The sequence below is a fragment of the Felis catus genome, chromosome E3, assembly GCF_018350175.1.
Source record: "Felis catus isolate Fca126 chromosome E3, F.catus_Fca126_mat1.0, whole genome shotgun sequence".
Classification (NCBI taxonomy): domain Eukaryota; kingdom Metazoa; phylum Chordata; class Mammalia; order Carnivora; family Felidae; genus Felis; species Felis catus.
The window spans coordinates 10,607,765-10,630,689 of NC_058383.1; the positions used below are offsets into that span (position 1 = coordinate 10,607,765).

At 51.2% G+C, this 22,925-nt stretch overlaps 1 protein-coding gene across 1 annotated transcript; it reads right to left on the bottom strand.

Moving 5' to 3' along the window:
- Window positions 1-451: 451 nt before the first annotated feature.
- Window positions 452-19,885, bottom strand: RFC2 (replication factor C subunit 2). The gene is made up of 11 exons (XM_011290348.4): window positions 19,729-19,885; window positions 16,287-16,356; window positions 13,862-13,903; window positions 13,460-13,566; window positions 8,955-9,056; window positions 7,526-7,626; window positions 6,163-6,320; window positions 5,956-6,021; window positions 4,572-4,652; window positions 2,947-3,060; window positions 452-832 (listed from the first exon to the last, which is right to left on the bottom strand). The coding sequence occupies exons 1-11, from the start codon at window positions 19,881-19,883 to the stop codon at window positions 722-724; spliced, it is 1,107 nt and encodes a 368-aa protein (XP_011288650.2). The 5' UTR covers window positions 19,884-19,885; the 3' UTR covers window positions 452-721.
- Window positions 19,886-22,925: the final 3,040 nt, after the last annotated feature.

Genomic DNA, 22,925 nt, shown 5'->3' on the forward strand with positions numbered 1-22,925 from the left:
TCTACGGCAGCATGCACACACAGGATACCCAGTAACACCGTCCCCTGATCGCTGCCCGTCCTGCCGAAGGGCCCGCTGCCCCAGGCTGTTCTGAGAGGTCTGTCTCCGTAGTAAATCGCAGCAGGCTTCCGCAAGAACTGAGATCAGCTTGGTCGGTCTCTTCCTAAATCACCTTTTCTACTCGTAGGATGCTAGGGGCAGAGACAGGAAGCCGGTTTTCCTCCTGGCCTTGTGGTGCCACCTTACTGCTGATAAAACTGTATTTTTTTAATGCTTATTTATTTTGAGAGAGAGAGCACGAGCAGGGGAGGGGGACAGAGAAAGAGAGAGAATCCAAAGCAGGCTGTGCCGTCAGCACAGAGCCCGACGCGGGGCTTGATCTCATGAACCTTGAGATCATGAACTGAGCCGAGATCGAGAGTCGGACGCTCAACCCAATGAGTCACCCAGGTGCCCCCGGACAGCTTTTTTATTAGCTGAAATGCCACACGTGCCCAGATCGGGTGCCATGCCCCGGAGGTTCTCTGGGGCCTTTGCATCCTGTCACCACATCTGTGAGTCTGAGGCTGAGCGCAAACTATCGTGGAAGCCGCACGAAGGTGAAGGCCACGACCGTGTGAGAGGAAGGTGCGTCCCCATGCTGATCTAAGGCAGCATTTTGTCCAGATCAGAAGGCGCTGACTACTGGGTCTCACGGACGGATGAGGAGGACTCTTGTCCCCTAACTGGCCACCGGGGCCACTGTCTTCTGACACAGCCTGGCCAGGAGCCCTGCCATCTGCAGAAGGGAGTTCACACCTTCTGCAATTTTCATGTGAGTGTATCCAATTTCCTGAAAAACAAAGCAGACGTAAATCTGGTTAATACATGAGAGAGCACTTTATGTTTTATTTTTAACTTGAACTAATAGTTTACTTAAACTCGATGCAATGAACTCACACTCCAGCTGGGAAATAAACTCTAAGTCATAACAGGTTACGTTTAAAGCTCAGTTTATTTTTTTCTGAGAGGATGTTGAGATATTTCCTTGTAAGATACTTTTTTTTTTTTTAACTAAAAAAATTTTTTTAAATGTTTATTTACTCTCGGGGCGCCTGGGTGGCGCAGTCGGTTAAGCGTCCGACTTCAGCCAGGTCACGATCTCGCGGTCCGTGAGTTCGAGCCCCGCGTCAGGCTCTGGGCTGAGGGCTCAGAGCCTGGAGCCTGCTTCCGATTCTGTGTCTCCCCCTCTCTCTGCCCCTCCCCCGTTCATGCTCTGTCTCTCTTTGTCCCCAAAATAAATAAACGTCGAAAAAAAAAATTAAAAAAATAAAAAATAAATGTTTATTTACTCTTGAAGGAGAGAGATAGGACGTGAACAGGGGAGGGGCAGAGACACAGGGAGACACAGAATCCGAAGCAGGCTCCAGGCTCTGAGCTGTCAGCACAGAGCCCGACGTGGGGCTCGAACTCACGATCTGTGAGATCATGACCTGAGTGACGTTGGTTGCCCAACCGACTGAGCCACCGAGGCGCCCCTGTAAGATACTCTTTAAGAGAAAAAAAAAAAAAAACAGGCTTGGAAAAAATATTAAAATATTTGTAAAACACATACCTGATAAAGGACTTGCAGCCAGAATATATAAGTAACTCTCAAAGCTCAAGAACAAGAAAACAACCCAGCTGAACTTTGCTTTGCTAAGGATTGTGGGAGGCAGATCAACACATGGAAGAGAGCTCGACATCCTCGGTTCCCGGGAAATGCACATAAGGCTACGACCAGATACTACTACGCATCTGTTAGAATGGCTTTAAAAAAAAAAATCAACCAAACATTCCAAGTGCCGGCCAGGCCGTGGATCATCTGGAACACTCCTGCTGCTGGCAGAAATGCAAAATACCACAGCCGCTTCGGAAATCGGCTTGGCAGTTTCTTGAGAAGTTCAACATACCCTTCCCGTTACAGCCAGCAACCTCACCTCCTGGGAAGTGACCCCAGAGAAGTAAAAACTTACATTCACATTCACGCACACAAATGTTCACGGTGGCCTTATGTGGAGTCCCCATAACCCGGACACCCAAGCGTCCTCCAACTGGCGAACACGCAAACGTGCTTCATCCGTACCGTGGAACGCACTCGGCAGTAAAAGGAAGGACCCACCGCGACAGCGTGAACAAATCCTAAATGCGTTAAGCGAAGTAGAAGAAGCCAGACTCAAAGGCTCCCCAAAAACAAAACAACAAAAAGATTAAAAAAAAAAAAGATACATAGGTAAAGCGGGGAGGGGCATGGGTGATTTAGTCGGTTGAGTGTCTGACTCAGGTCATGATCCCAGGGTCTTGGGATCGAGTCCCGCACTGGGCTCTGCAATGAGTGTGGAGCCTACCTGGGATTCTCTCTCTCTTTCTGTCTCTCTCTCTTTCCCCGTCTGCTCTCTCCCTGCTCACTCTCTTCCTTAAAAAAAAAAAAAAAAAAAAAAAAAAAAAAGACTCCCTTCTACTTGATTCCATTTATAGGACATTCTGGAAAATTCTGTCCCTACAAACAGAAAGCAGATCAATGGCTTCTGGATGCTGGGGGAGGAGCTGACTACAGAGGGGCACATATCTTTGGGGAGCAGGGAATCATAAAGCTATGGCGTTTATGAGACAGCACTTTTGTCAACAGAAGGCACCCAAGAGGTTGATTGTACTCTATGTAAACTGTACCTCAATTAACCCGACCTTAAGGGTAGACGAACAAATCAATCGCTAATGAAGAGCCACCCTAAGGAACCCGAGGTCGCTGACCGGCGGGACAGGTTTCAACCATCTCCCAGCCCCGGGTCGATGAGCCGCCGGCCTCTGCTGTGGTCAAGACACTCGCCGTGTGCCTTCCAGGGGCCAGGCCCGTGAGCAAAACGGAGAGCCCACGACGTGGCCCGCATTCCCTGGGAGAGAGGGGGGCATCGCTGTACTCTCACTGACCTTGATGAACTCCAGTTTCAAGTATTCTGCCATCTGGAAGGTTTTACACACTCGAAAAATGTTGCCAATGATGTCTTCCGGGGAATAGCCAAGATGCCACAGGTGAGCGAGAATCTAAACAGGAAGAGACGAGGTGGTGACAAGGGTCCTGGGGCGGGGGGACGACAAGAAGCTGAAGCCACACCAGTCTTGGGTCCGCCACACCGCAGGGAGTGGACGGATCATCTTGGGCCACCCAGCAATCCAGGGGAACGGCCGGTGGGCAGACCCTCCAGATCGCCTGGGGGGTCATGAGTTTCCCAACAAGCAGAGAGAATATCACAAATGTCTTATTGTTTATTTTTTTACAGTAGGCTCCATGCCCACGCGGGGCCTGAACTCGGTACCCTAAGATTAAGAGTTGCACGCTCTATCGACGGAGCCAGGCAGACGCCCCAACATCACAAACGTTTGAAAAAGCATTGCGTGGTCTACTACAACAGCCGTGTAGTATTTTTATCCAAGGCTCCGAAAAAGCCGTATGAATCATCCCAGCGAGTCCTGGGGGAAGAGGCAGAACCGTCTGTCTGCTGTGCCCTCCAGAGCTGCAGGTCACAAGGCGCTCCCCCTGCAAGCCGAGCCTCGAACAAACCCCCACTGGAGCCGAGTTCTCTCCACCTTCTGCCCTCGCAACCCCAGGCCCCAGTTCCAACCCCACCCGGCCCACCCAGACTGCGGGGTCCGGGCTCAGCTATTCTCTTTGGTGGCATCCTGGGACGGACGCAGGGGGTAAGGAAGCTGTGTGTTCATAAATCTGAAGGCTGCCTTTATAAAGGCTGTGTTTTGGGGTCTCTGCCCAGGTCTCCCCTTCGGGTTTGCGTTACGTCTGGCCCCTAAACTCAGTCCACCTCTGGCCTAGTTTGCTGGCAGCCGGGTGTGGGGGACCTCCCAGAATCGGGTCAATGGACTAAAATCGTACCACTGCCGCCCTGGTGGATCTGAGGGTCACCGGCACCCTGAAGATGCCCCCTGGAATCTGCACTTGGGACTGGGCTCCATGAGTCTAGAAGTCCCTGGTCCTGCCTCTCCTGGATGACCAGGGGCCACTGGGTCCCAGTGAGCCATCCCCACACTCCTCAGGCAGGGCCAGAGGATGAAGTCTCCCTCCGCAGACAGATGGTGTCACTGACACGTAAGGAGTTGGGCTGGTCTTGGGTCAACAAAGTCCCTTCGTGGGGGATGTAATTATAGTACAAGTGTGTGTGATTCTGAATCGCAGGTTGAGTGCTTGTCAGCGGTGGGATTTAGAGCGAGAAATTCAGTCTCCCGCAATCAGTTTTCCCCTCTGACGTGTACCCAACTCCTAGCCTTGTTCTAAGAATTACGTGGAGGGGGCGCCTGGGTGGCTCAGTCGGTTAAGCATCTGCCTTCAGCTCAGGTCATCATCTCCCGGTTTGTGGGTTCAAGCCCCATTTTGGGTGAGCAGGAGGCCCCCTTCAGGTGAGCCCCGCTTTGCTCTCTCTCTGCCTCTCACTCACTCACACCCTCTCTCAAAAAAAAAAAAAAAAAAAGCAGTGGAATGACGCTTGTGAAGTCCTAGCACAGAGAGGCTCCCCCCGTGTCACAGACGCAGGCGCGAGGCCAACCTTGTACGCTTCGTCGATGTTGGCGTTCACACAGTGCTGGATCATCTCCTTCACCAGCAAGGGGTGGGGCTCGTCGCAGACCTGAGCAAACCGGAAAGGAAGGGCTGTCGGGCTGAGGGGGCCCATCTGGGGAGGAGTCCCGACAGACCAACTGGGGGGCCACTGGTGTAAGCAACCTCTCAGCTGGCTTTCCTCCTCGAATTCTCCGGCAAACACGACCAGGTTTGGAAACGTCCCTCTCACCACCAGATGAGTCACCAGACAGAATATGGTGTTCCCCTCCCCAGTGAGGAAGAGCTTCTGACACGTGGTTACAGATTCCCCAGGCACAAGCTGAGCGAACAGGGGCTGACGGAATCTTCTGTCTTATTGGAAGCCATCGGCCACACACCTTAGGTCACAAGGTCCCGGGAGGGCCTGCCCGGAACCGCTCAGAATCCACTTAAGAACCGGGAGCTCTCGTGGGCCGACCTCCTACCTGGAATAGGAACCGGATTCCCCGGAGAGGGTCCCTCACTTCGGAGCCTGCAGGTGGTGTGCGGGTGTCGCTGAGCCTGGGGCCGCCCCCCTGCCCCTGCCTCCACTGGCCTGGAGACCCCACTCCGCCCTCCAGCTCAGGATCCACATGTACAACTTCCAATGAAAAGCCTTCTGCCCTCCGCTCTGATGCCCCACGCCACCCTGGGATTTGTCTTTCCAGCTCAGTTAACTTCCCTCAGAAATCGTGCTTTCCTGAGCCCTCGAAGGTCTGCTCCCAGATGACCCGGGGCCTGAACTATCTAGAGGAGACTAAGCAAGTTCCCAGAGTGTCCTTGAAAACACATTCGCCACCAGGGGCTAAACAGGCTTTCAACGCGGCTCTTTTTACCCCTCGACTTGCTAAGGTCTGAATACATGGGGAGCTCTACCCAGCCTTTACCCCCAAATAAGGGGGAAGCTGGTCTCCAGCACGCAGACCCCGAGTTGTCAGGATGCACTAGCCAGTTTTCAAAAGTATTCCCAGGAGGAAAACCCTTTGCCAATGTGGGAGAGCGGGAATCTTTGTCCCTGGGCTGGGTGGGTGCGGAAGGCGGGGGGAGCAGGGGCTCAGCGTTCGCCCTCCAGCAGCCGGACCATGTGATCTGGGGGCGCGCAGCGGAAGCCTGCGTCCTCGGCCACCAGATGCTGAGAACCTCTGCGAGCAGGGCCACATGAGGGCCCTCGGGGTGGCCCTGGGGGTGGGTGAGCGACCAAAGCCACCTCCCCACGTGCGGGGGCGCGCCCGACACCCTCCGGAGTCTGCGCGGGGTGAGCGCACGCGGACACCGGGAGCAGGGGCCCCAGCACAGCCAGCGGTGGCAACACCGAGGTGCAGGACCCCCGGGGGCCCCACCGGCTCCTGTACCTTGAAGACGTTCTCGCTGTTGATGAAGCCGAATCCCGAGAAAGTCGACTGCAAGTTGTTGAGCGCCTGTGGAGGAACAAGCGCACGTGGAGGGAGATTTGCGGCCCTGCCCCTCCCCCTCCCGGGCTCCTCCCCTTCCCCTCCCGGGCCCTGCTTCCCCCTGGGACCCGGGGCACGAGCCCAGGAGGTGGCCGCAGCCACACGCACCTGCCTCATGTCTCCCTGGGCGGTGAAGATAATGGCTTCCAGGCCGTCGTCTGTGTACTGCACCTTCTCCTGTTCCAGCACGGTCATCAGCCGGGCCAGGACCTGGGCGTCGCTCAGCTTTGTGTAGCGCAGGACTGCGCAGCGGGACTGAATGGGCTCTGAAGGGGCAGGAGGGTGAGGCTGTCCTCAGAGGGCGGCCTGGTGGCACTGTGCGTGCATCAGCATCAGCCACGCCGGCACCGCGCTCCCTCCCCAGCCTGTGCTCTCTCCACTCCGAAATGAGGGCCAAGTTTCAAAGGATCAACCAAGAAGCGGCAACAAGAGAGGCCTCTCCCCAGCACTGCCCCAGGCAGCTTCCAGAAGGGGAAAAAGCCCCTCCAGGATAGAGACACCCACATGCCACAGCCTGCTGCTGAGTCAGTGCTGGGTGTCACCGCCCAGCCAGTCCAGGGTGAGCAGGGGACATCTTGTGGTTTCTGTAAGGGCTCCACAGGAGATTCTGACCACAGCCAGGGCAGAGAACCGCTAGACAGACAGATGCAGAATTCCAGAAGCTGCCCCTCACCCTCGATTTAGACTATGAGAGCAGCTTCTCTACGATCCCCAAGCCCCATCTGGGTCTCCCTGTCTGTCCTGTGCTCACACACGCTTTCAAGGAATGCACTCCTGTGAGTTTTTATGTGCATTCAAAAATCCTGGGAGTCCTAAGAGTCAGTCCATTTCAACTTCTCTGCAATCAGGAAGCTCCATAACATAACCTTAGTTACGTATTTGGCTTATCAGCACCGATAAGAAGAGCACTTAGTTCCGATGAGTTCACATTTAAAAGCAATCAGTAGGGGTGGTTTGGTCGGGCTGAGTGTGGACTCTTGATTTGTGAGTGAGGAAGCAGACAGACCTCGGGGTCAGAGCAGACTGACGGGTAAGCTTCCACAGAGGGGGCAGTTCCTGGTAATGACAAAGCCCCACGCGCAGACTGAGACCGTGCCAAGCGCTCAGAGCAGGCAGAAAGTGCAGGAGCACGTCTGGAGCAAGGCAGGGACCGTGGCGCTACGTACAGATCAAAATGTCGCGTGTGCCTGCGATGGTGCAAGAGTCGCGTGGGCCTGGGATTCCAGTCCCAGCTCCTCCGCCTGCTGTGTGACTTTGGGCAAACGACCCGACCTCTCTGAGCGCCGGTGTTCTCACCTCTAATGTGGAGCTGATAATACCTTCACATCGAATTACAGAAGATGACATGAAAAAGCCGATTCTGTAGTGCTCAGCCCACCGCAGGCAATCAAAAAGCCCCTGCCGTTCTGTTGCTAAAGAGCCAACGTGAGCGCCACGTGTGGACCCCGTGCCGCGCAGAGCTGACCCTCACCTATGATTTTATCCGAAGCGTTACAAGCAAGAGCGAAGCGAGTCGTTTTGGAGTAGATTTCCATGGTTCTCCTCAAGGCTTGCTGGGCTCCATCGGTCATACTGAGAAGGAAAACACAGGGGCAGCTCGCCACTGGGACCCAGAACCCTCCCCAGAGACCCTGGGAGCCCTGATCTCCAGACTGAGCACGCTCAGCTTTTCTCCGGGATCCACGCGGGTCTCACACAGGCAGGGAGGTGAGACACTCACCGCTATGGCATCTTAGGCAAACTACCCGAGCCGGGGCGGGGAAGGGCAAAATGGGGTGAAGGGAAACACAGCCTTACAGTTACGGAACGAGTAAGTCACAGGTATTAAAGGTACAGCATAGGCGCGTCTGGATGGCTTAGTCGGTTAAGTATCCCACTCTTGATTTCCGCTCAGGTCGCGATCTCACGATTGCTTACATTGAGCCCTGAGTCGGGCTCTGCGCAGATGGTGAGGAGCCTCCTTGAGATTCTCTCTCTCCCTCTCTCTGCCCCTCCCCTGCTCTCTTTTTCTCAAAATAAATAAACATGAAAAAAATTTTCAAAGGCACCGCATAGGGAAACATAGTGATATAATAGTGTCGCACAATGACAGACGGTAGCCACACTTGTGATGGGCACAGCGTAATGTATAGATGTTGAATCCCTATGTTGTGCACCTGAAACTAATGTAACACTGTGTCAACTACACTCGGAATCTTTTTAAAATAAATAATAAATACATAAATAAATAAATAAATAAAACGCACTAGGGGGAAAAATCCTACGTAAGCCTCAAAGTCACCTATAAGGAGATAATGATATGACCCACCTCAGAGGGTAAGGACGATTAAATACCACTGAACTGGATGCTTGAAAATGGTTAAAATGGTAAACTTTATGTGTATTTCACCACAATGAAAAAAATATGTCATTTAAATTATTCACGTAAGTGATGTTGGAACGAACACATTAACTGACTTATGTCTTAGATGAATGTTTGTAAGTTACTTAATAAAGATAAGGTTTAAGGAGCGCCTGGGTGGCTCAGTCGGTTGGGCATCCGACTTCAGCTCGGGTCACGATCTCACGGTCCGTGGGTTCGAGCCCCGTGTCAGGCTCTGGGCTGATGGCTCAGAGCCTGGAGCCTGCTTCCGATTCTGTGTCTCCCTCTCTCTCTGCCCCTCCCCGTTCATGCTCTGTCTCTCTCTGTCTCAAAAATAAATAAAAAACGTTAAAAAAAAAATTTTTTTTTAAAGATAAGGTTTAAGGCTCAGGCCACTACAAAATCGCTTTCCGAAGATGCGATAAGCCAGTCTGCCCCAAAAGTGCAAAGGTGAGAGTTTTCCCTCCCGACTTCATATTAAGTCCGACAGGGGACTGAGAAGTCAAGGTCAATGTGTATACTTCGCAAAGCACTCTACCTGTCTGCTTCATCGAGGATCATGATCTTGTGCCGCCCCTTGGGGAGGGTGACTTTCTGCTGGGCAAACATTTTGATTTTGTTCCTCACGACATCAATGCCCCTGAAACAACAAGGCAGAACGGTACCGTCACCTTCTGAGACAAGTCCAAGTGCCTTCATAGGGACTTCCAACACCCGGAACGCCACCATGGAAATGACTTTCGTTTCTAGGGTTTTGGGGTAATTCGAACTTTTTATAAGGATCAACAGTTCGTTACTTTTATTCTTTCTTGGAGGTCTCCCAAAAACCAAATTTACTTACTTCTTTTGCTGGGATGAAACTCATTTTATCTTGCAATTACCCTAGGAGTCCAATGGACCCTTTTATAATCGGGGGTCCATCATGGGTCTAAGCGACCTTATTCTTGAAACTCTGTATCTTCAGACTAACTGGCAGTGTCATCATCCTAGTAACTATTTCATCGTTACTTATCAGTTATTCCCAATGATGCTAAAAAGGGGATTGTCTTAAGAAAACGCAAGGCTGCTGCACTTGCCTACACTGGTGCCATTGGTCAGTCGTGTGAAAAACAGTCACTACCGCCCTACCCTCCAGTGTTTTGTGTCCCTGGGGGCACTGCACTCCCTTTCCAGGAGGTACAAAAGAAGTTCAAATACGCCCTCTTTGTTGTTTTTAAAGCATTCATCCACCGCAGCTGAAAATTCAAAACGCTTCCTTTTCCACCTACAACGTCAACGAGAAAACAGATGACAGGAGGGCATTCCACATTATCAGATAAATCAGAAAATGACCACAAAGAGACAAAGAACAGCACCCAGACGCTAATGAGGACGGTGAGGCTGACCACAGTCAGACCACCCCACGATGCCAGCATCGTCGGTGAATTTTCTCAAACTTCGGCATCAAGGAATGCACAGTGTAGTTCCGAGGACAAAAAATAAAATATATTTCCATCCAGTTAGTCATTCGACAGGAAGGACTTCATTCCCCGGGATCTTGTGACAAGAACCTGACCATCCCGGTTTGCTAAAACGTCACGTGACAGTATTCGCTCATCTCCCATGATGTGTGCCCACCAGCATGTACGGGGTAGTTTACGGGGGTCAAGAGCTGAAGGTAGGTGTTGTATACGAAGGGGACCGGAAGGAAACAGATGGAAAAAAAACCAATCCTTGTACTGATTGTTCGAATTGGTGTTAATAAATCTAAAGTTGGAACTATTTTATAATTATGGGCCATTTTCTCAAGATGATAAGCCACCAGAGTTTTCAAAAGTAGTGAGTCTGACGAATCAAGTGTGAGTAGAACAAGAAGTGACAATAGGCTAGAACCTACTTGTATCTGACATCCAGACTCGGTATTTACAAAATGGATCAATCCCAGGGCCATTTGCGACAACGGATGAGCGGTTAGTCATATTTGAAGGGCATTGCCTGTTTCAGGGATGTTTGGATCTTCGAAACCAGCAAAGTATGGGGTGCCTGGGTGGTTCAGTCAGTTAAGCGTCCAACTTCAGTTCAGGTCATGATCTCATGGTCCGTGAGTTCGAACCCCGTATCGGGCTCTCTGCTGTCAGTGCAAAACCCGCTTCAAATCCTGTCTCCCTCTCTCTCTGCCCCTCCCCCAGTCATGCTCATACTTGCTCTCTCTCTCTCTCTCTCTCTCTCTCTCTCTCAAAATAAATAAATAAACATTTACAAAAAAAAAGACCCACAGGAAAATATTAAAGAGCTGAGAACCGGGGCACCTGGGTGGCTCAGTCAGTTGGGCGGCCGACTTCGGCTCAGGTCAGGATGTCGCGGTCTGTGAGTTCGAGCCCCGCGTTGGGCTCTGTGCTGACAGCTCAGAACCTGGAGCCTGTTTCAGATTCTGTGTCTCCCTCTCTCTGACCCTCCCCTGTTCATGCTTTGTCTCTCTCTGTCTCAAAACTAAATAAACGTTAAAAAAAAAAAATTAGGGGTGCCTGGGTGGCTCAGTCGGTTAAGCGTCCGACTTCGGCTCAGGTCATGATCTCGCGGTCCGTGAGTTCAAGCCCCGCGTCGGGCTCTGTGCTGACAGCTCAGAGCCTGGAGCCTGCTTCAGATTCTGTGTCTCCCTCTCTCTCTGAACTTCCCCCATTCATGCTCTGTCTCTCTCTGTCACAAAAATAAATAAAACATTAAAAATAAATAAATAAATAAATAAATAAATAAATAAATAAATAAATAAATAAATAAATAAATAGCTGAGAACCATGCCTCAAGGAATAACCAAAGACAGACATTTTTATTCAACGGTTCCTCATTTCATAATCCTCTACTATTTTCATCTAAAGAGTAAACAGCACAGGGGACGCCTGAGTGGCTCAGTCAGTTAAGCATCTGGCTTTGGCTCAGGTCGTGATCTCGCAGTTCGTGGGTTTGAGCCCCGCGTCGGGCCCTGTGCTGACACCTTGGAGCCTGGAGCCTGCTTCGGATTCTGTGTCTCCCTCTCTCTCTGACCTTCCCCCACTCACGCACTGTCTCTCCGTGTCTCAAAAATAAATAAACTTAAAAAAAAAAAAAAGAGCAAACAGCACCTCACACCCATCAGGATGACTACCATCACCAACGAAAACAGAAAACAACAAGTGTTGGTGAAGATGTCGGGGAACAGGGTGCTGTTGATAGGAGTGCAAAGTGGCACAGCCACCGTGGAAAAACAGTGTGGCGGTTCCTACAAAAGCTAAACTGAGTGGCCGAAAATCATCCAGCGAGTCCATTTCTGAGCATATATCCAAAATAACTGAGGCAGGGTCTCAAAGAGCTGTTGGTACACCCATGTTCACAGCGGCCACAAGATGGAAGCGATGCAGGGGGCCGAACCAGAGGAAAGGATAAGCAAAACGTGGCGGCCGTCCTCGCAGGGGGATGCTACTCGGTGGTAAAAAGGAAGGGCATTCTGACACCTGTTCTAACACGGAAGAGCCCCGAGGGCATGATGCTGAGCGACACAGGCCCGTTAGGAAGAGACAAATGCTAGAGGATTCCACCTCGGAGAGGTCCCTAGAGGAGTCAAAGTCGTCGAAACGGAAGGTAGAAACGTGGCTGCCCAGGGCTGGGGGAGAAGGAAATGGACAGTCGTTGTTGAATGGATATCCACTCTCGGTTCTGCAGGGAACCGAGTTGTGGGGATGGCTGCACAACAGCGTGAACATACTTAACGCTGCTGAACTGTGCTCTTGGAAATTCTGAAGATGGGGGCGTCCAGCTGGCTCAGGCGGTAGAGCGTGTGATTCTCGATCTGGGGGTTGTGACTTCAAGCCCCACGTGGAGTGTGGAGATTACTTAGAAAAATAAAATAAAATCTTAAAAACAATTTTTTAAGATGACACATTTTACGGTTATGTGTATTTTACCACAAAAATTAAAAATAATTTTTAGGGGCGCCTGGGTGGCTCAGTCGGTCAAGCGTCCAACTTCAGCCCAGGTCATGATCTCTTGGTTCGTGAGTTCGTGCCCGGCACCGGGCTCTGTGCTGTCAGCGAAGAGCCCACTTTGCATCCTCTGTCCCTCTCTCTCTACACCCTTTACTGGCTCACTCTCTTTCTCAAAACTAAACAAACATTAGGGGCACCTGGGTGGCTCAGTCAGTTAGGTATCCGACTTCGGCTCAGGTCATGATCCTGCAGTTCGTGAGTTCGAGCCTTGCGTCAGGCTCTGTGCTGACAGCTCAGAGCCTGAAGCCTCCTTTGGATTCTGTGTCTCCCTCTCTCTGCCCCTCCTCCGCTTGTGCTCTGTCTCTCTCAAAATAATAAGCATAATATAAATAAATAAATAATAAGAAAATACAAATAACTTCTAAAACTTTCATTAAAAAAAGGGGCACCTGGATGGCTCCATTGGTTAAGTGTCCGACTTTGGCTCAGGTCATGATCTCGTGGTTCGTGGGCTCGAGCCCCACATCGGGCTCTGTGCTGACAGCTCAAAGCCCAGAGCCTGCTTCAGATTCTGTGTCTCTCTCTCTCTCTCTCTCTCTCTCTCTCTCTCTCTCTCTCCTCCTCCTCCTCCTCCTCTCCCACTTGTGCTCTATCTCTGTCTCTCAAAAATAAACACTAAAAACATTAAAAAAAAACCAAAACTTTCATTAAAAAAAACACAAAGTGGCACTGTTGAGTGTCCGACTTCAGCTCAGGTCATGATCTCATGAGTTTGAGCCCCACATCAAGCTCTCTGCTGTCAGTGTGGAGCCTCCTTTGGATCCTCTGTCCAGCCCCCCCCTCTCTGCCCCTCCCCTGCTCGTACTCTCCCTCTTTCTCAAAAATAAAAACATAAAAAAAAAAAAGTAGACGAGCAGTTCAAGTGCTTATGATGCCACGTCTACAGGCTAGAGACTCTCATTGTTCACGGGGGAGGATCAAAGGAAAACACAGAGCTGGCGAGACAAACTCCAGGTACAACACAGAACTGCAGAAAGGCGGTTTCTATGGCAACTCAACCTCAAACACTCGTCACCCTTCAGGGGGTCCTAACTCCCAGGTGTACCTGTCGTTTGAGGCGTTGAGCTCCAAGACAGCGTCCTTGAATGCTGGGCCCAGCAGGGCGCGTGCCAAACACAGGATGCTTGTAGTTTTGCCCGTTCCTGGGGGGCCCTAGGAGGAGATCGAGGGGGCTTCAGGCCGACAGGATGAACTCGCCTCAGCTCTCGAGTTACTGTTCCCCACTGTTGCGCTTGCCTCCCCCTCAAACCCCCACCCCAAATCAATACGGCCACCAGCCCACAGGCCTCCTGACCACCTGGAGCTGCACGCTTCCCTGCCAAGAGGAAGGGCCAGGGCTTCGGTGGCCATGGGCCTCTCTGACCAGGAAGCTCTGCGCACTTAGGCTCTTGGAGGGAAAGTGAGACTCTAAGACGTCCAACAGGGAGGGCCGGGACCAGGTACTTACGGCGATGATAATATTGGGCACATTCCCTTCTCTTGCAAAGACCTGAAGAAAGAAATGTACATCAGAACTGACTCATCTGCAGACCTGAGGCACCGAGCGTCCGCAGCCACACAGGCCCGTGGACTAGCACGGCCACCAGTTTCTCCACGCGGATGCCCCACGGAGCTCTCACCTCTGCATATTCCGAACGGAAGTCCTCATTCCCCCTCACACCTGAAACCCCACTCAGGCTTCCCCTTGTGTGGACTGTCAATCCTATTGCCCATGCCGGGAACCGGGAGGTCATGGCTATCCTGGACTGGGCCTCCCCTACACCCCCTGCCCCACATAGTGCCTCAATTACAGAGGCCTGGTCATCCTTTTTCCTTTATCTCAAGTCCATTTCCTTCTCCTCAGCCACATTGCCACTTCCTTTGTCTATGACCTCTCTCCTGATCGCTTTTAACTGGTCGCTAGCTGGTCTTTAATCCCGCCCCACTCCCATGCATTTTCCCTACTGCGACCACAACCAATTTCCCAATTTTCTAGAATGCACATCTATTAAAACCTTTGCACCTGACTGATGCCCTTGGAGGACTCCTTGCCGCCCTCCCTATGAAGCCCAAACTCTTCCACAGGGCTCATGAGGCCGTGCTCACCTCACCAGCTCCCGATACACACGCTCTACATACAGCCTTGTTACCCTGTGGGCTCCAAGGACCAGCAGCATCGGCATCCTCCGGGAGCCTTCAGAAATGCAGATTCCCTGGCCCCACTCCAGACCTACTGGATCAGATCTGCATTGCTACCAATTCCTACACCCATTAATTAATTAATTGTAGGCAATTCCTACACCCAGTAACGTCTGGAAAGCACTGTTCTGTGTGTGCCACTCAGATGGCCTCCCCGCCCCTCCCCCAGAGCAAGCTAGGCCCTCTCACCTCTGGGCCTTTGCACATGCCATTCCTGCTGCCTTCCCTAGCTCCGCCCCCCGCTCCCCATGTCTGGCTAACTCTCACATACCTATCTTTGCCGTCCCTTGTTCCATTTGAGAATTAAGATACCGTGAGCAGGTTTATTCCCTGATTGCTTCCACAGCAGCCTGTACCTCCTCTGGCAGACTGCTCATCACAGTGCCTGTTGATTTCAGCCCCTGTGAGACTAAATCCCACACGGGCAGGGGGTCAGGTCTATTTTGTTGACCCTTCTATCAACAGCTCCTAACACTGGACCATATCTGGCCCACGAAAGATACTCAACTATCTGTAAAATAAGCAAAGGTGTAAAAGAAATAAATATCTCGGTAGCTGTTGAAGTCTGAGTCCCAGTTACTGCGGAGATTGTCTCTGTCAGGTCTCAAACGGCTGGGCTTCTAGATTCCACCTGAAGACCTCTAGAACTAGGATTTCAAAGCTTGCTCTGCGGTGAGCATTTCTGCTTGTTCCTATTCCCGTCGTCCTGAAGCCGGCTGTCCTGTCACTTAGTCCCTCTAGGAAGGGGTTGGCAAACTACTGTAAAGAGGTGTTGGGGGGAGGTGGGGGCCATCCAGCCTAAGGCCTGTTTTTATGAGCCCCCTAGCTAAGAACAGTTTCTTCTACATGTTTAAAGGATCGTTTTAAAAAATTAAGAATACTGGGGTGCCTGGGTGGCTCAGCCGTTTAGGCGTCTGACTCTTGATCTCGGCTCAGGTCATGATCTCACAGCTCATGGGATCGAGCCCCACGTCAGGCTCTGTGCTGACAGCAAGGAGCTTGCTTGGGATTCTCTCTCTCTGCCCCTCCCCCACTTGCACGTGCTCTCTCTCTCTCTCTCTCTCTCTCTCAAAATGAATAAACACTAAAAAAATTTTAGGGGAGCCTGGGTGGCTCAGTCAGTTAAGCATCTGACTTCGGCTCAGGTCACGGTCTCACAGCTTGTAAGTTCGAGCCCCACGTGGGGCTCTGTGCTGACAGCTCACAGCCTGGAACCTGCTTTGGATTCTGTGTCTCTGTCTCTCTGCCCCTCCCCCGCTTGCACACTCTCTGTCTCTCTCTCTCTCTCTCTGGAAAATAAACATTAAAAATGAAAAAAAAATTTTTAAATAAAAAATAACAAACAAAAAATTTAAAAATTAAGAATATTGGACAAAGACCTTACATGGTTTGCAAAGCCTAAGCTATTGACTAGTAGGTCTTTACAGAAAAAGTTTGCCATCCCTGCTCTAGAACAACACAGAACAAGTCAGGGAAACCCCCTCCAATTAGGCAGCCCTTTAAACATGTGAAGTTATCCACCATGACTTCTAGTCTTCTCCAGACTGTCTCTCCATCCCTTAATTCTTCTGGATTCCAGGCCCGCCCCGCCCCTCACGATCTCCGCCGTCTTCCTGCAAATGCCTTGAGCTTGTCAAAGCCACAAGAATGTGACGTAAGATCAGCTCAAAAACAAAACAAAAAAAATTACTCACCTCCAGCCTGCTCACAGTGTCTTCATTGCCGACAATTTCACTCAACTTCACTGGCCTGTATTTTTCAACCCTGTTTTTAAGAAAACACATAAAGATCTTGACAGGACTATTTTCAGAAGGCCCAAAAGAAAGCACTAGAGGGCAATCCCGAGAGCCCTGTCAGAAGGCTACATAGGGGCGCCTGGGTGGCTCGGTCGGTTAAGCATCTGACTTCGGCTCAGGTCATGATCTCGCGGTCCGTGAGTTCGAGCCCCGCGTCGGGCTCTGTGCTGACCGCTCGGAGCCTGGAGCCTGTTTCAGATTCTGTGTCTCCCTCTCTCTGACCCTCCCCTGTTCATGCTCTGTCTCTCCCTGTCTCAAAAATAAATAAAATGTTAAAAAAAAAAAAAAGAAGGCTACATACATTCAATTTAAATATAGGAAACGCTGCAGGTTTTAAATTTCAAGAGGCATCTCAGTGCCATTTGAAAGGTTAAGCGCCTAAGAATTGTGTGCCGAAGGCTTCAAACCCTCCGCAGCAGAGGAACACCTGTTGTTGCTGGAGAAGGGCCAGCGCGGGCCATCTGGAACAACGTGACACTGTGCAGTGGCACAGTCGGCCCGTCACAACAGAGTCTCAGAACATGAGGCGCCGACACCTGATCTGACGCACCCGGGCGCAACCAAGCCCCCTTCTCGTCCCTCACCTGCCACTTTCTGCAGACTTGCGCCAGGTGCACCGCAGGGCTGGCTAGACAGGCTCCACAGGCCGGCCCTGTGACCCTGTGCGGACAGGCTAGTGGCTTACTCAGAGCCATGCTTCTCTCCTTTTAAATTAGTAAGCAAGCTATGTCACAAGAAGATGACCTTCTCGAGCTCCGAGAACAGAAGTGGGAGTGGATTTGCAATGATGTGACCATTAGTACTTCCTCTGCCCTTTATTATACTCTCTGATTTACCCTCGGCCGGCATCCCCTCCAGAAGCAGCCTCATGCAAAGAAGCTTGTTTGACACATAGTGCAGTCAATAAAGAGCTCTCTTCCAAGACCAGCCGTTGGAGCATGCTTGTTCCAACTCATTTCTTGTTCCTACTCGGCCCTTTCCAGGTGTCTTTTATTTTTTTTTTTTCAGTTATTTATTTATTTTGAGGGAGAGAAAGCGGTGTGTGCGTGGGGCAGGGGCAGAGAGACAGAATCCCACGCAGGCCCGACGCTGTCAGTGCAGAGCCCAACTAGGGGCCTGATCTCACGACTGAGCCACCCAGGCGTCCCAGGGGTTTGAGATGTTAAGCCGCAAAGTGGAAGGTATAGGAACAAGCGAGACATTGTTCTTGCTCTAAAGGCCTTTCCTATTAGCAAGCATACAGAGCTTAACAAATCCTACTACGGTGCTAAACTGGTTATATAAACCAAGTGCTGGGGTGCCTGGGTGACTCAGTCGATTGAGCGTCTGACTTTAGCTCAGAGCATGATCTCGAGGTTCGTGAGTTCAAGCCCTGCATCAGGCTCGCTGCTGTCAGCACAGAGCCCCCTTCAGATCCTCCGTCCCCCTCTCTCTCTGCCCTTCCCCTGCTTGCGCTCTCTCAAAAATAAGTAAAACATTAAAAAAAAAAAAAAAAATACAAGGGCTGTGGAAGCCCAGAGGGAGGGAATCACCACCGAGGAATGTAGGTGCTGAAATTTAAGCTAGACTTTGAACAAGGCAAACATGTTCCTCCTTCAGGGCCTTCAGAGGGGCTCCCCATGCCTGAAAGCTTTCTCCACATTGCCACATGGCTTACTCCCTGAATTCCAGCCTTTGCTGAAATAGCTCATCAAAGGCCTTCCCTGACCACCAGACCCACTTACCCCATGCCACCTGTCATCAGTAAATATACATGTCTACTTGTCGACTCTCTATTCTTTCCCTATCCAGTGGAAGCTCATGACAGTCGTGTGTTTTGTATAATGAAGTAAGCATCTAGTGTTGTGCATAAAAAATGTAACTTAAGCCACATATGTAACTTTACACTTTCTAGCAACCACCTTAAAAAAGGTAAAAAGGGGCGCCCAGGTGGCTCAGTTGGTTCGGCATGTGACTCCATTTCAGCTCAGGCCGTAGTCCTAGGGTCATGGGATGGAGCCCTGTGTTGAGCCCCGCATTGGGCACCGTGCTGAGTGGAGCCTGCTTGGGATTCCTTCTCTCTCTAACTCTGCCCCTCTCCCCCACACTACCTCTGTCTCAATTTCAAAAAAAAAAAATTAAGATAAAAAGAAAACGGGTAAAGTTAATTTTACTAGTAATTTATTGAACCTAGGGGCTGTGCTGACAGCTCGGAGCCTGGAGCCTGCTTTGGATTCTGTGTCTCCCTCTCTCTTCCCCTTACGTACTTGTGCTCTGTCTCTCTCAAAAATAAACATTAAAAAAAATTTTTTAAATAATTTATTGGACCTAATATATCCGAAAGAGTATCATTTCAACATGTAGTTAATGTAACAATTACTAATGAGATTTTTTATTTTTTTTAAACTTTTTTTTTTAACGTTTTTATTTATTTTTGAGACAGAGAGAGACACAGCATGAACGGGGGAGGGGCAGAGAGAGAGAGACACACAGAATCGGAAGCAGGCTCCAGACTCTGAGCCATCAGCCCAGAGCCCGACGCGGGGCTCGAACTCGCAGACCGCGAGATCGTGACCTGAGCTGAAGTCGGACGCTTAACCGACTGGGCCACCCAGGCGCCCCACTAATGAGATTTTTTAAATCCTAAGTCCTGGAAATCCAGTGTATTTTGTATACTTAGAGCCCATCTCAATTGGGACTAGCCTCATTTCCGGTGCACTCCATAGACTCAAGTGGCTAGCGGCTGGGGGACTGGACAGTGCAGCTGTGGATAGCCCAGTGGGCTGTACTGCACTCCATTTAGGTGCCTGCTATGGTCAAGAGGGGTGGTCTGGAAAGATGGGCACACACACAGGCGAGAGAGTAAAGCCATTACCACGCGCATAGGGAGTGGGACCGGAGCGGATCATCCATACCACACCTGTGCCCGTGAGGTGGCTTCCCATGTCACCAGCTCCTCTTAGCTACCCAGGATGCACCTTGCGCACGCAACCCCGAGTTCCGAATCTGCAACCAACGCTTCCCGACATCAGCGTCGCCCCAGGCACAGCGCCGGGTGCTGAGTGGGTGGTCACAGGAGGCGGCTATTAACACAGTCTGTGATCACAGGTCTCGGTTCTGACCGAGGATACCCTCCCCCCCCCAGACTTCAGACCGGCCACTCTTGAGCTAGGTGGGGTCAACGAAGCGCATCCCTCGCCCTCTCCAAATACTAATGTACTCGACGCCGTCCCGGGACCTCCTGCTCCGCTAAGGAGCCTCTGGAACAAGCTCCAGCCCCTGGATTCCCCACGGGACGCGGCCCGCCCACTCGCCCAGCCACACGTCCAGAGCACCCATCATTTATGGCCTGGGTCCTCACCACGGCAGCTCGTAGTGGCTGGCGCTGCCCGCGGTCTTGCCGGAGGCGGGGGCAGAGTCCTGGGCCCCCAGCTCTCCTGCGCCACCGCCGCTCTCCCGCACCTCCATTCTCCCGCCGCCTCTTCCCGCGCCCGAAGCCCCGCCCCGTGACGCCATCACGCAAGCCCCGCCCCGAGCACACACGGGGGACGCCGGTCGCCTGCGGAAGACTTGGGCCCACCCCTTTTGCGCCTGCGCAGAGAGTACCAGCGAGACCGGGGGTTGCGGGGGTGTCGGTTGCTAGAGGCCGCGGTTGCTAAGGGAGGCCTGGCGTCCAGCCCGCTAGTGAGAGGAAGGCGAGACCCGACCGCATCGACTTCCGAGAAGGCAGGTCGCTCCAGGAAGGGACGTTCGGCTGTTTTCGTCTTTGTGTGATTGGTCTGGGAGGCCCTGTCAGCGTGGCTGGCCAGGAGCGGTGGCGCGCGGGCAGGCCTGGGGGGTGGGAGCATCCCGCCGCCGCCCAGACGTGGGTTTGACGGCGGACACGCGTAGGGACTGAACGTCTGGGCGGTGTCATCTGGGACCTGACTGTGCCCAGCTGTCCGGATCGCTCAGGTGTCCCGGTGGAAACGCTAGCTCCCATGGAGTGCGCTCCTGCGCCCTGGAACTTGGCGCTTGCGATCGGGGAGTTTTCCCAGTGTTGCACGGTGGAAGTAACCCCCGTTTTGCAGAGGCGGCAACTGCCCCTCTGTAGGATGTGACTCAATTTCATTCCGGAAAACTAGGTACTCCATATTCATGAGTGCTTTGAGCATTGTTTTGGGCTCGTTTTCTGCCTACTGAACTAATCTTTCCCCGCCTAGCCCAAATGTCATAATAAGGGTGCATAATAAACAAAAATAATGTACAAGGACCGTCATTTACTATGCTCTTACTATACCCTGTAGGGTACCCTACTATCCTATATCCGAGGTGGATACTCCTAAATATCCACAGAAACAGGCTTGAGAATGATTGAAATATTTGTCCGATGTCATTGAGGTTGCAAGTGGTGGCCCCAGCATTCATTCCCCGTCGTGCTGCCAAAGCAATTCATATAAAGTTCTGTTGTATTGCACTTAGCATACTACTGCATTCCAATTTGGGAAGAAAAATTGGCTTTCATGTCCACATTGAAGATAAGAATCGGGACCCATTTATCTCTCTCCCCAGTGCCTAGCACAAGACCTGGCACAGTGTGAATGTTCAGTTTGAGTGTGTTTAGTGAACCGTGAGGATCCACGTTTCCAGAACACTTTGGTCAGCCGTGAGGAACTGGGCTGCTCTCACCAGAGAACTGATCAAAACCCTATGGCTCTTTCCCTTCCATCACCAACTAAAATCTCTATATATGATAGGTAGAAGACCTCGTTTTCCAGGTGATGGATTTGTCATTCAAATAAACACGGGCTCCTAAATCTACATCGCAAGGGACTGTGTTCTATTTTTTGTCCTTGCCTTTCAGTTTTCTCTCCCCAACTGCAGGAACGTATTGGGGAAGACAGTATTGGGGTTGTGTTCCTTTTTCGTGTGTAAATTCTCTGCTTCATCTTTCCTACCTGAGTGGTCAGCTCCTGGAGGACGAGGGGCCTGCCCCCCTGACTCCTGGTGCCTTTTCTTGCACCTAGTAGACCGATGTGGAGTTCAGGTCTGCTAATTGCTCGCTCGAGTTCTGCAGCCAGGCTAGCAAGTTGGAAGCAGTGGGCATAAGCTACAGTTGTGTCCTGCGAGGTGGGTGAGAACACGTGATTTCTCATTCTGTTGAAGTTATTGCCAGTTGGGCAGGGACCTCAAATGACTCCCGATTCTGAAGCACGATGGTAATTACTAAAGTCTCCAGGTTCAGGACTTTCTCAGTGTTTTTCTTTTTCCCTTTTATATGATTTGGGGGTGGGGGAGGCTTGAAGTTGGCTCTCCCTCTTCCATTCTCCTTTAAGCCGTTTGGCATGTTTTCAAGATCACTATGCACAGATCTTTTCTTTCCTCTGGAGAAGATACACATTTTCTTGAAATACAAACTTTTCTTGAAATGTCTCTTTCATCGTTTTCCCTTGGGTTTGTTCCCATGTAATAATGTTAATATTATCACATACACACCCTCCCCCTACCACATATACACTCAGCTTAAACACAAAACGTTTTGGGGACGCCCAGGGTGGCTCAGACGGTTGAGCATCTGACTCTTGATTTTGGCTCGGGTCATGGTCTCACGGTTTGTGGGTTCAACCTCCATGTCTGGCATTTCGCTGACAGTGTGGAACCTGCTTGGGATTCTCTCTCTCACCCTCTCTGCCCCTCCCCCAGTTGTATCGTGCGTCCCTCTGAAAATAAATTCTTTTTTTTTTTTTTATTTTTTTTTATTTTTTAATTTTTTTTTTTCAACGTTTATTTATTTTTGGGACAGAGAGAGACAGAGCATGAACGGGGGAGGGGCAGAGAGAGAGGGAGACACAGAATCGGAAACAGGCTCCAGGCTCTGAGCCATCAGCCCAGAGCCCGACGTGGGGCTCGAACTCACGGACCGCGAGATCGTGACCTGGCTGAAGTCGGACGCTTAACCGACTGCGCCACCCAGGCGCCCCTGAAAATAAATTCTAAAAAAATTAAATTAATTTTAAAAATGAAACATTTGCAATAAATGCAGAACACAGTTTATAATTCTTTCCCCTTTCATGGTTCTCCAAAAATGCCACTCTCCAGGAGGCCTGTTGGCGCTCCCAGGACTCCGCGTTCACTGATGTCCTTCGAACACCAAGAGGATCAGGGAAGGAGGTGACTTTGGGGGCAGAACAGCATATCAGGGCTTTTTCCTTCTTTCTTTTTTTTTTTTTCTCTTTAGACTGAGCCTTCTGTGACTTGTACTTGAGCCTAGACAGAGCTCAGAGCTTAGAAACTCCAGCCAGTCCCATAGAGCCACACAGCAGCCACGTGGGGGAGGAGGGGGAGCAGGGGGTGTTGGGAAACCACAGGTTTAGGACCAAACCAGGGAAAAGGCAAGGAAAGCCAAAGTGAATTCCTCCTCTGCTCTGGGCTGAGCTCCCTGACTCTTCCCTCACGCGGGCAATTAGTTACACAAAAGAGGAAGGACATGGAAAAGGAGAGCAAACTGAAAACAAAATCCTTTACCAGAAGCCAGAGCCCTCCCATCAAATTGCCAAATGGGACAGGCAACCAATCTTG

What these genes read in the sequence shown, in the direction of transcription:
- RFC2 (XM_011290348.4), bottom strand. Translation starts at nt 19,883, where the DNA reads ATGGCGTCACGGGGCGGGGCTTCGGGCGCGGGAAGAGGCGGCGGGAGA. An exon ending in ATCCTCGATGAAGCAGACAG is followed by an intron (nt 7,627 to 8,954) that starts GTAGAGTGCTTT and finishes TTTCCTTCTCAG; the next exon opens with TATGACCGATGGAGCCCAGC. An exon ending in ACAGCGAGAACGTCTTCAAG is followed by an intron (nt 4,653 to 5,955) that starts GTACAGGAGCCG and finishes CGGTTTGCTCAG; the next exon opens with GTCTGCGACGAGCCCCACCC.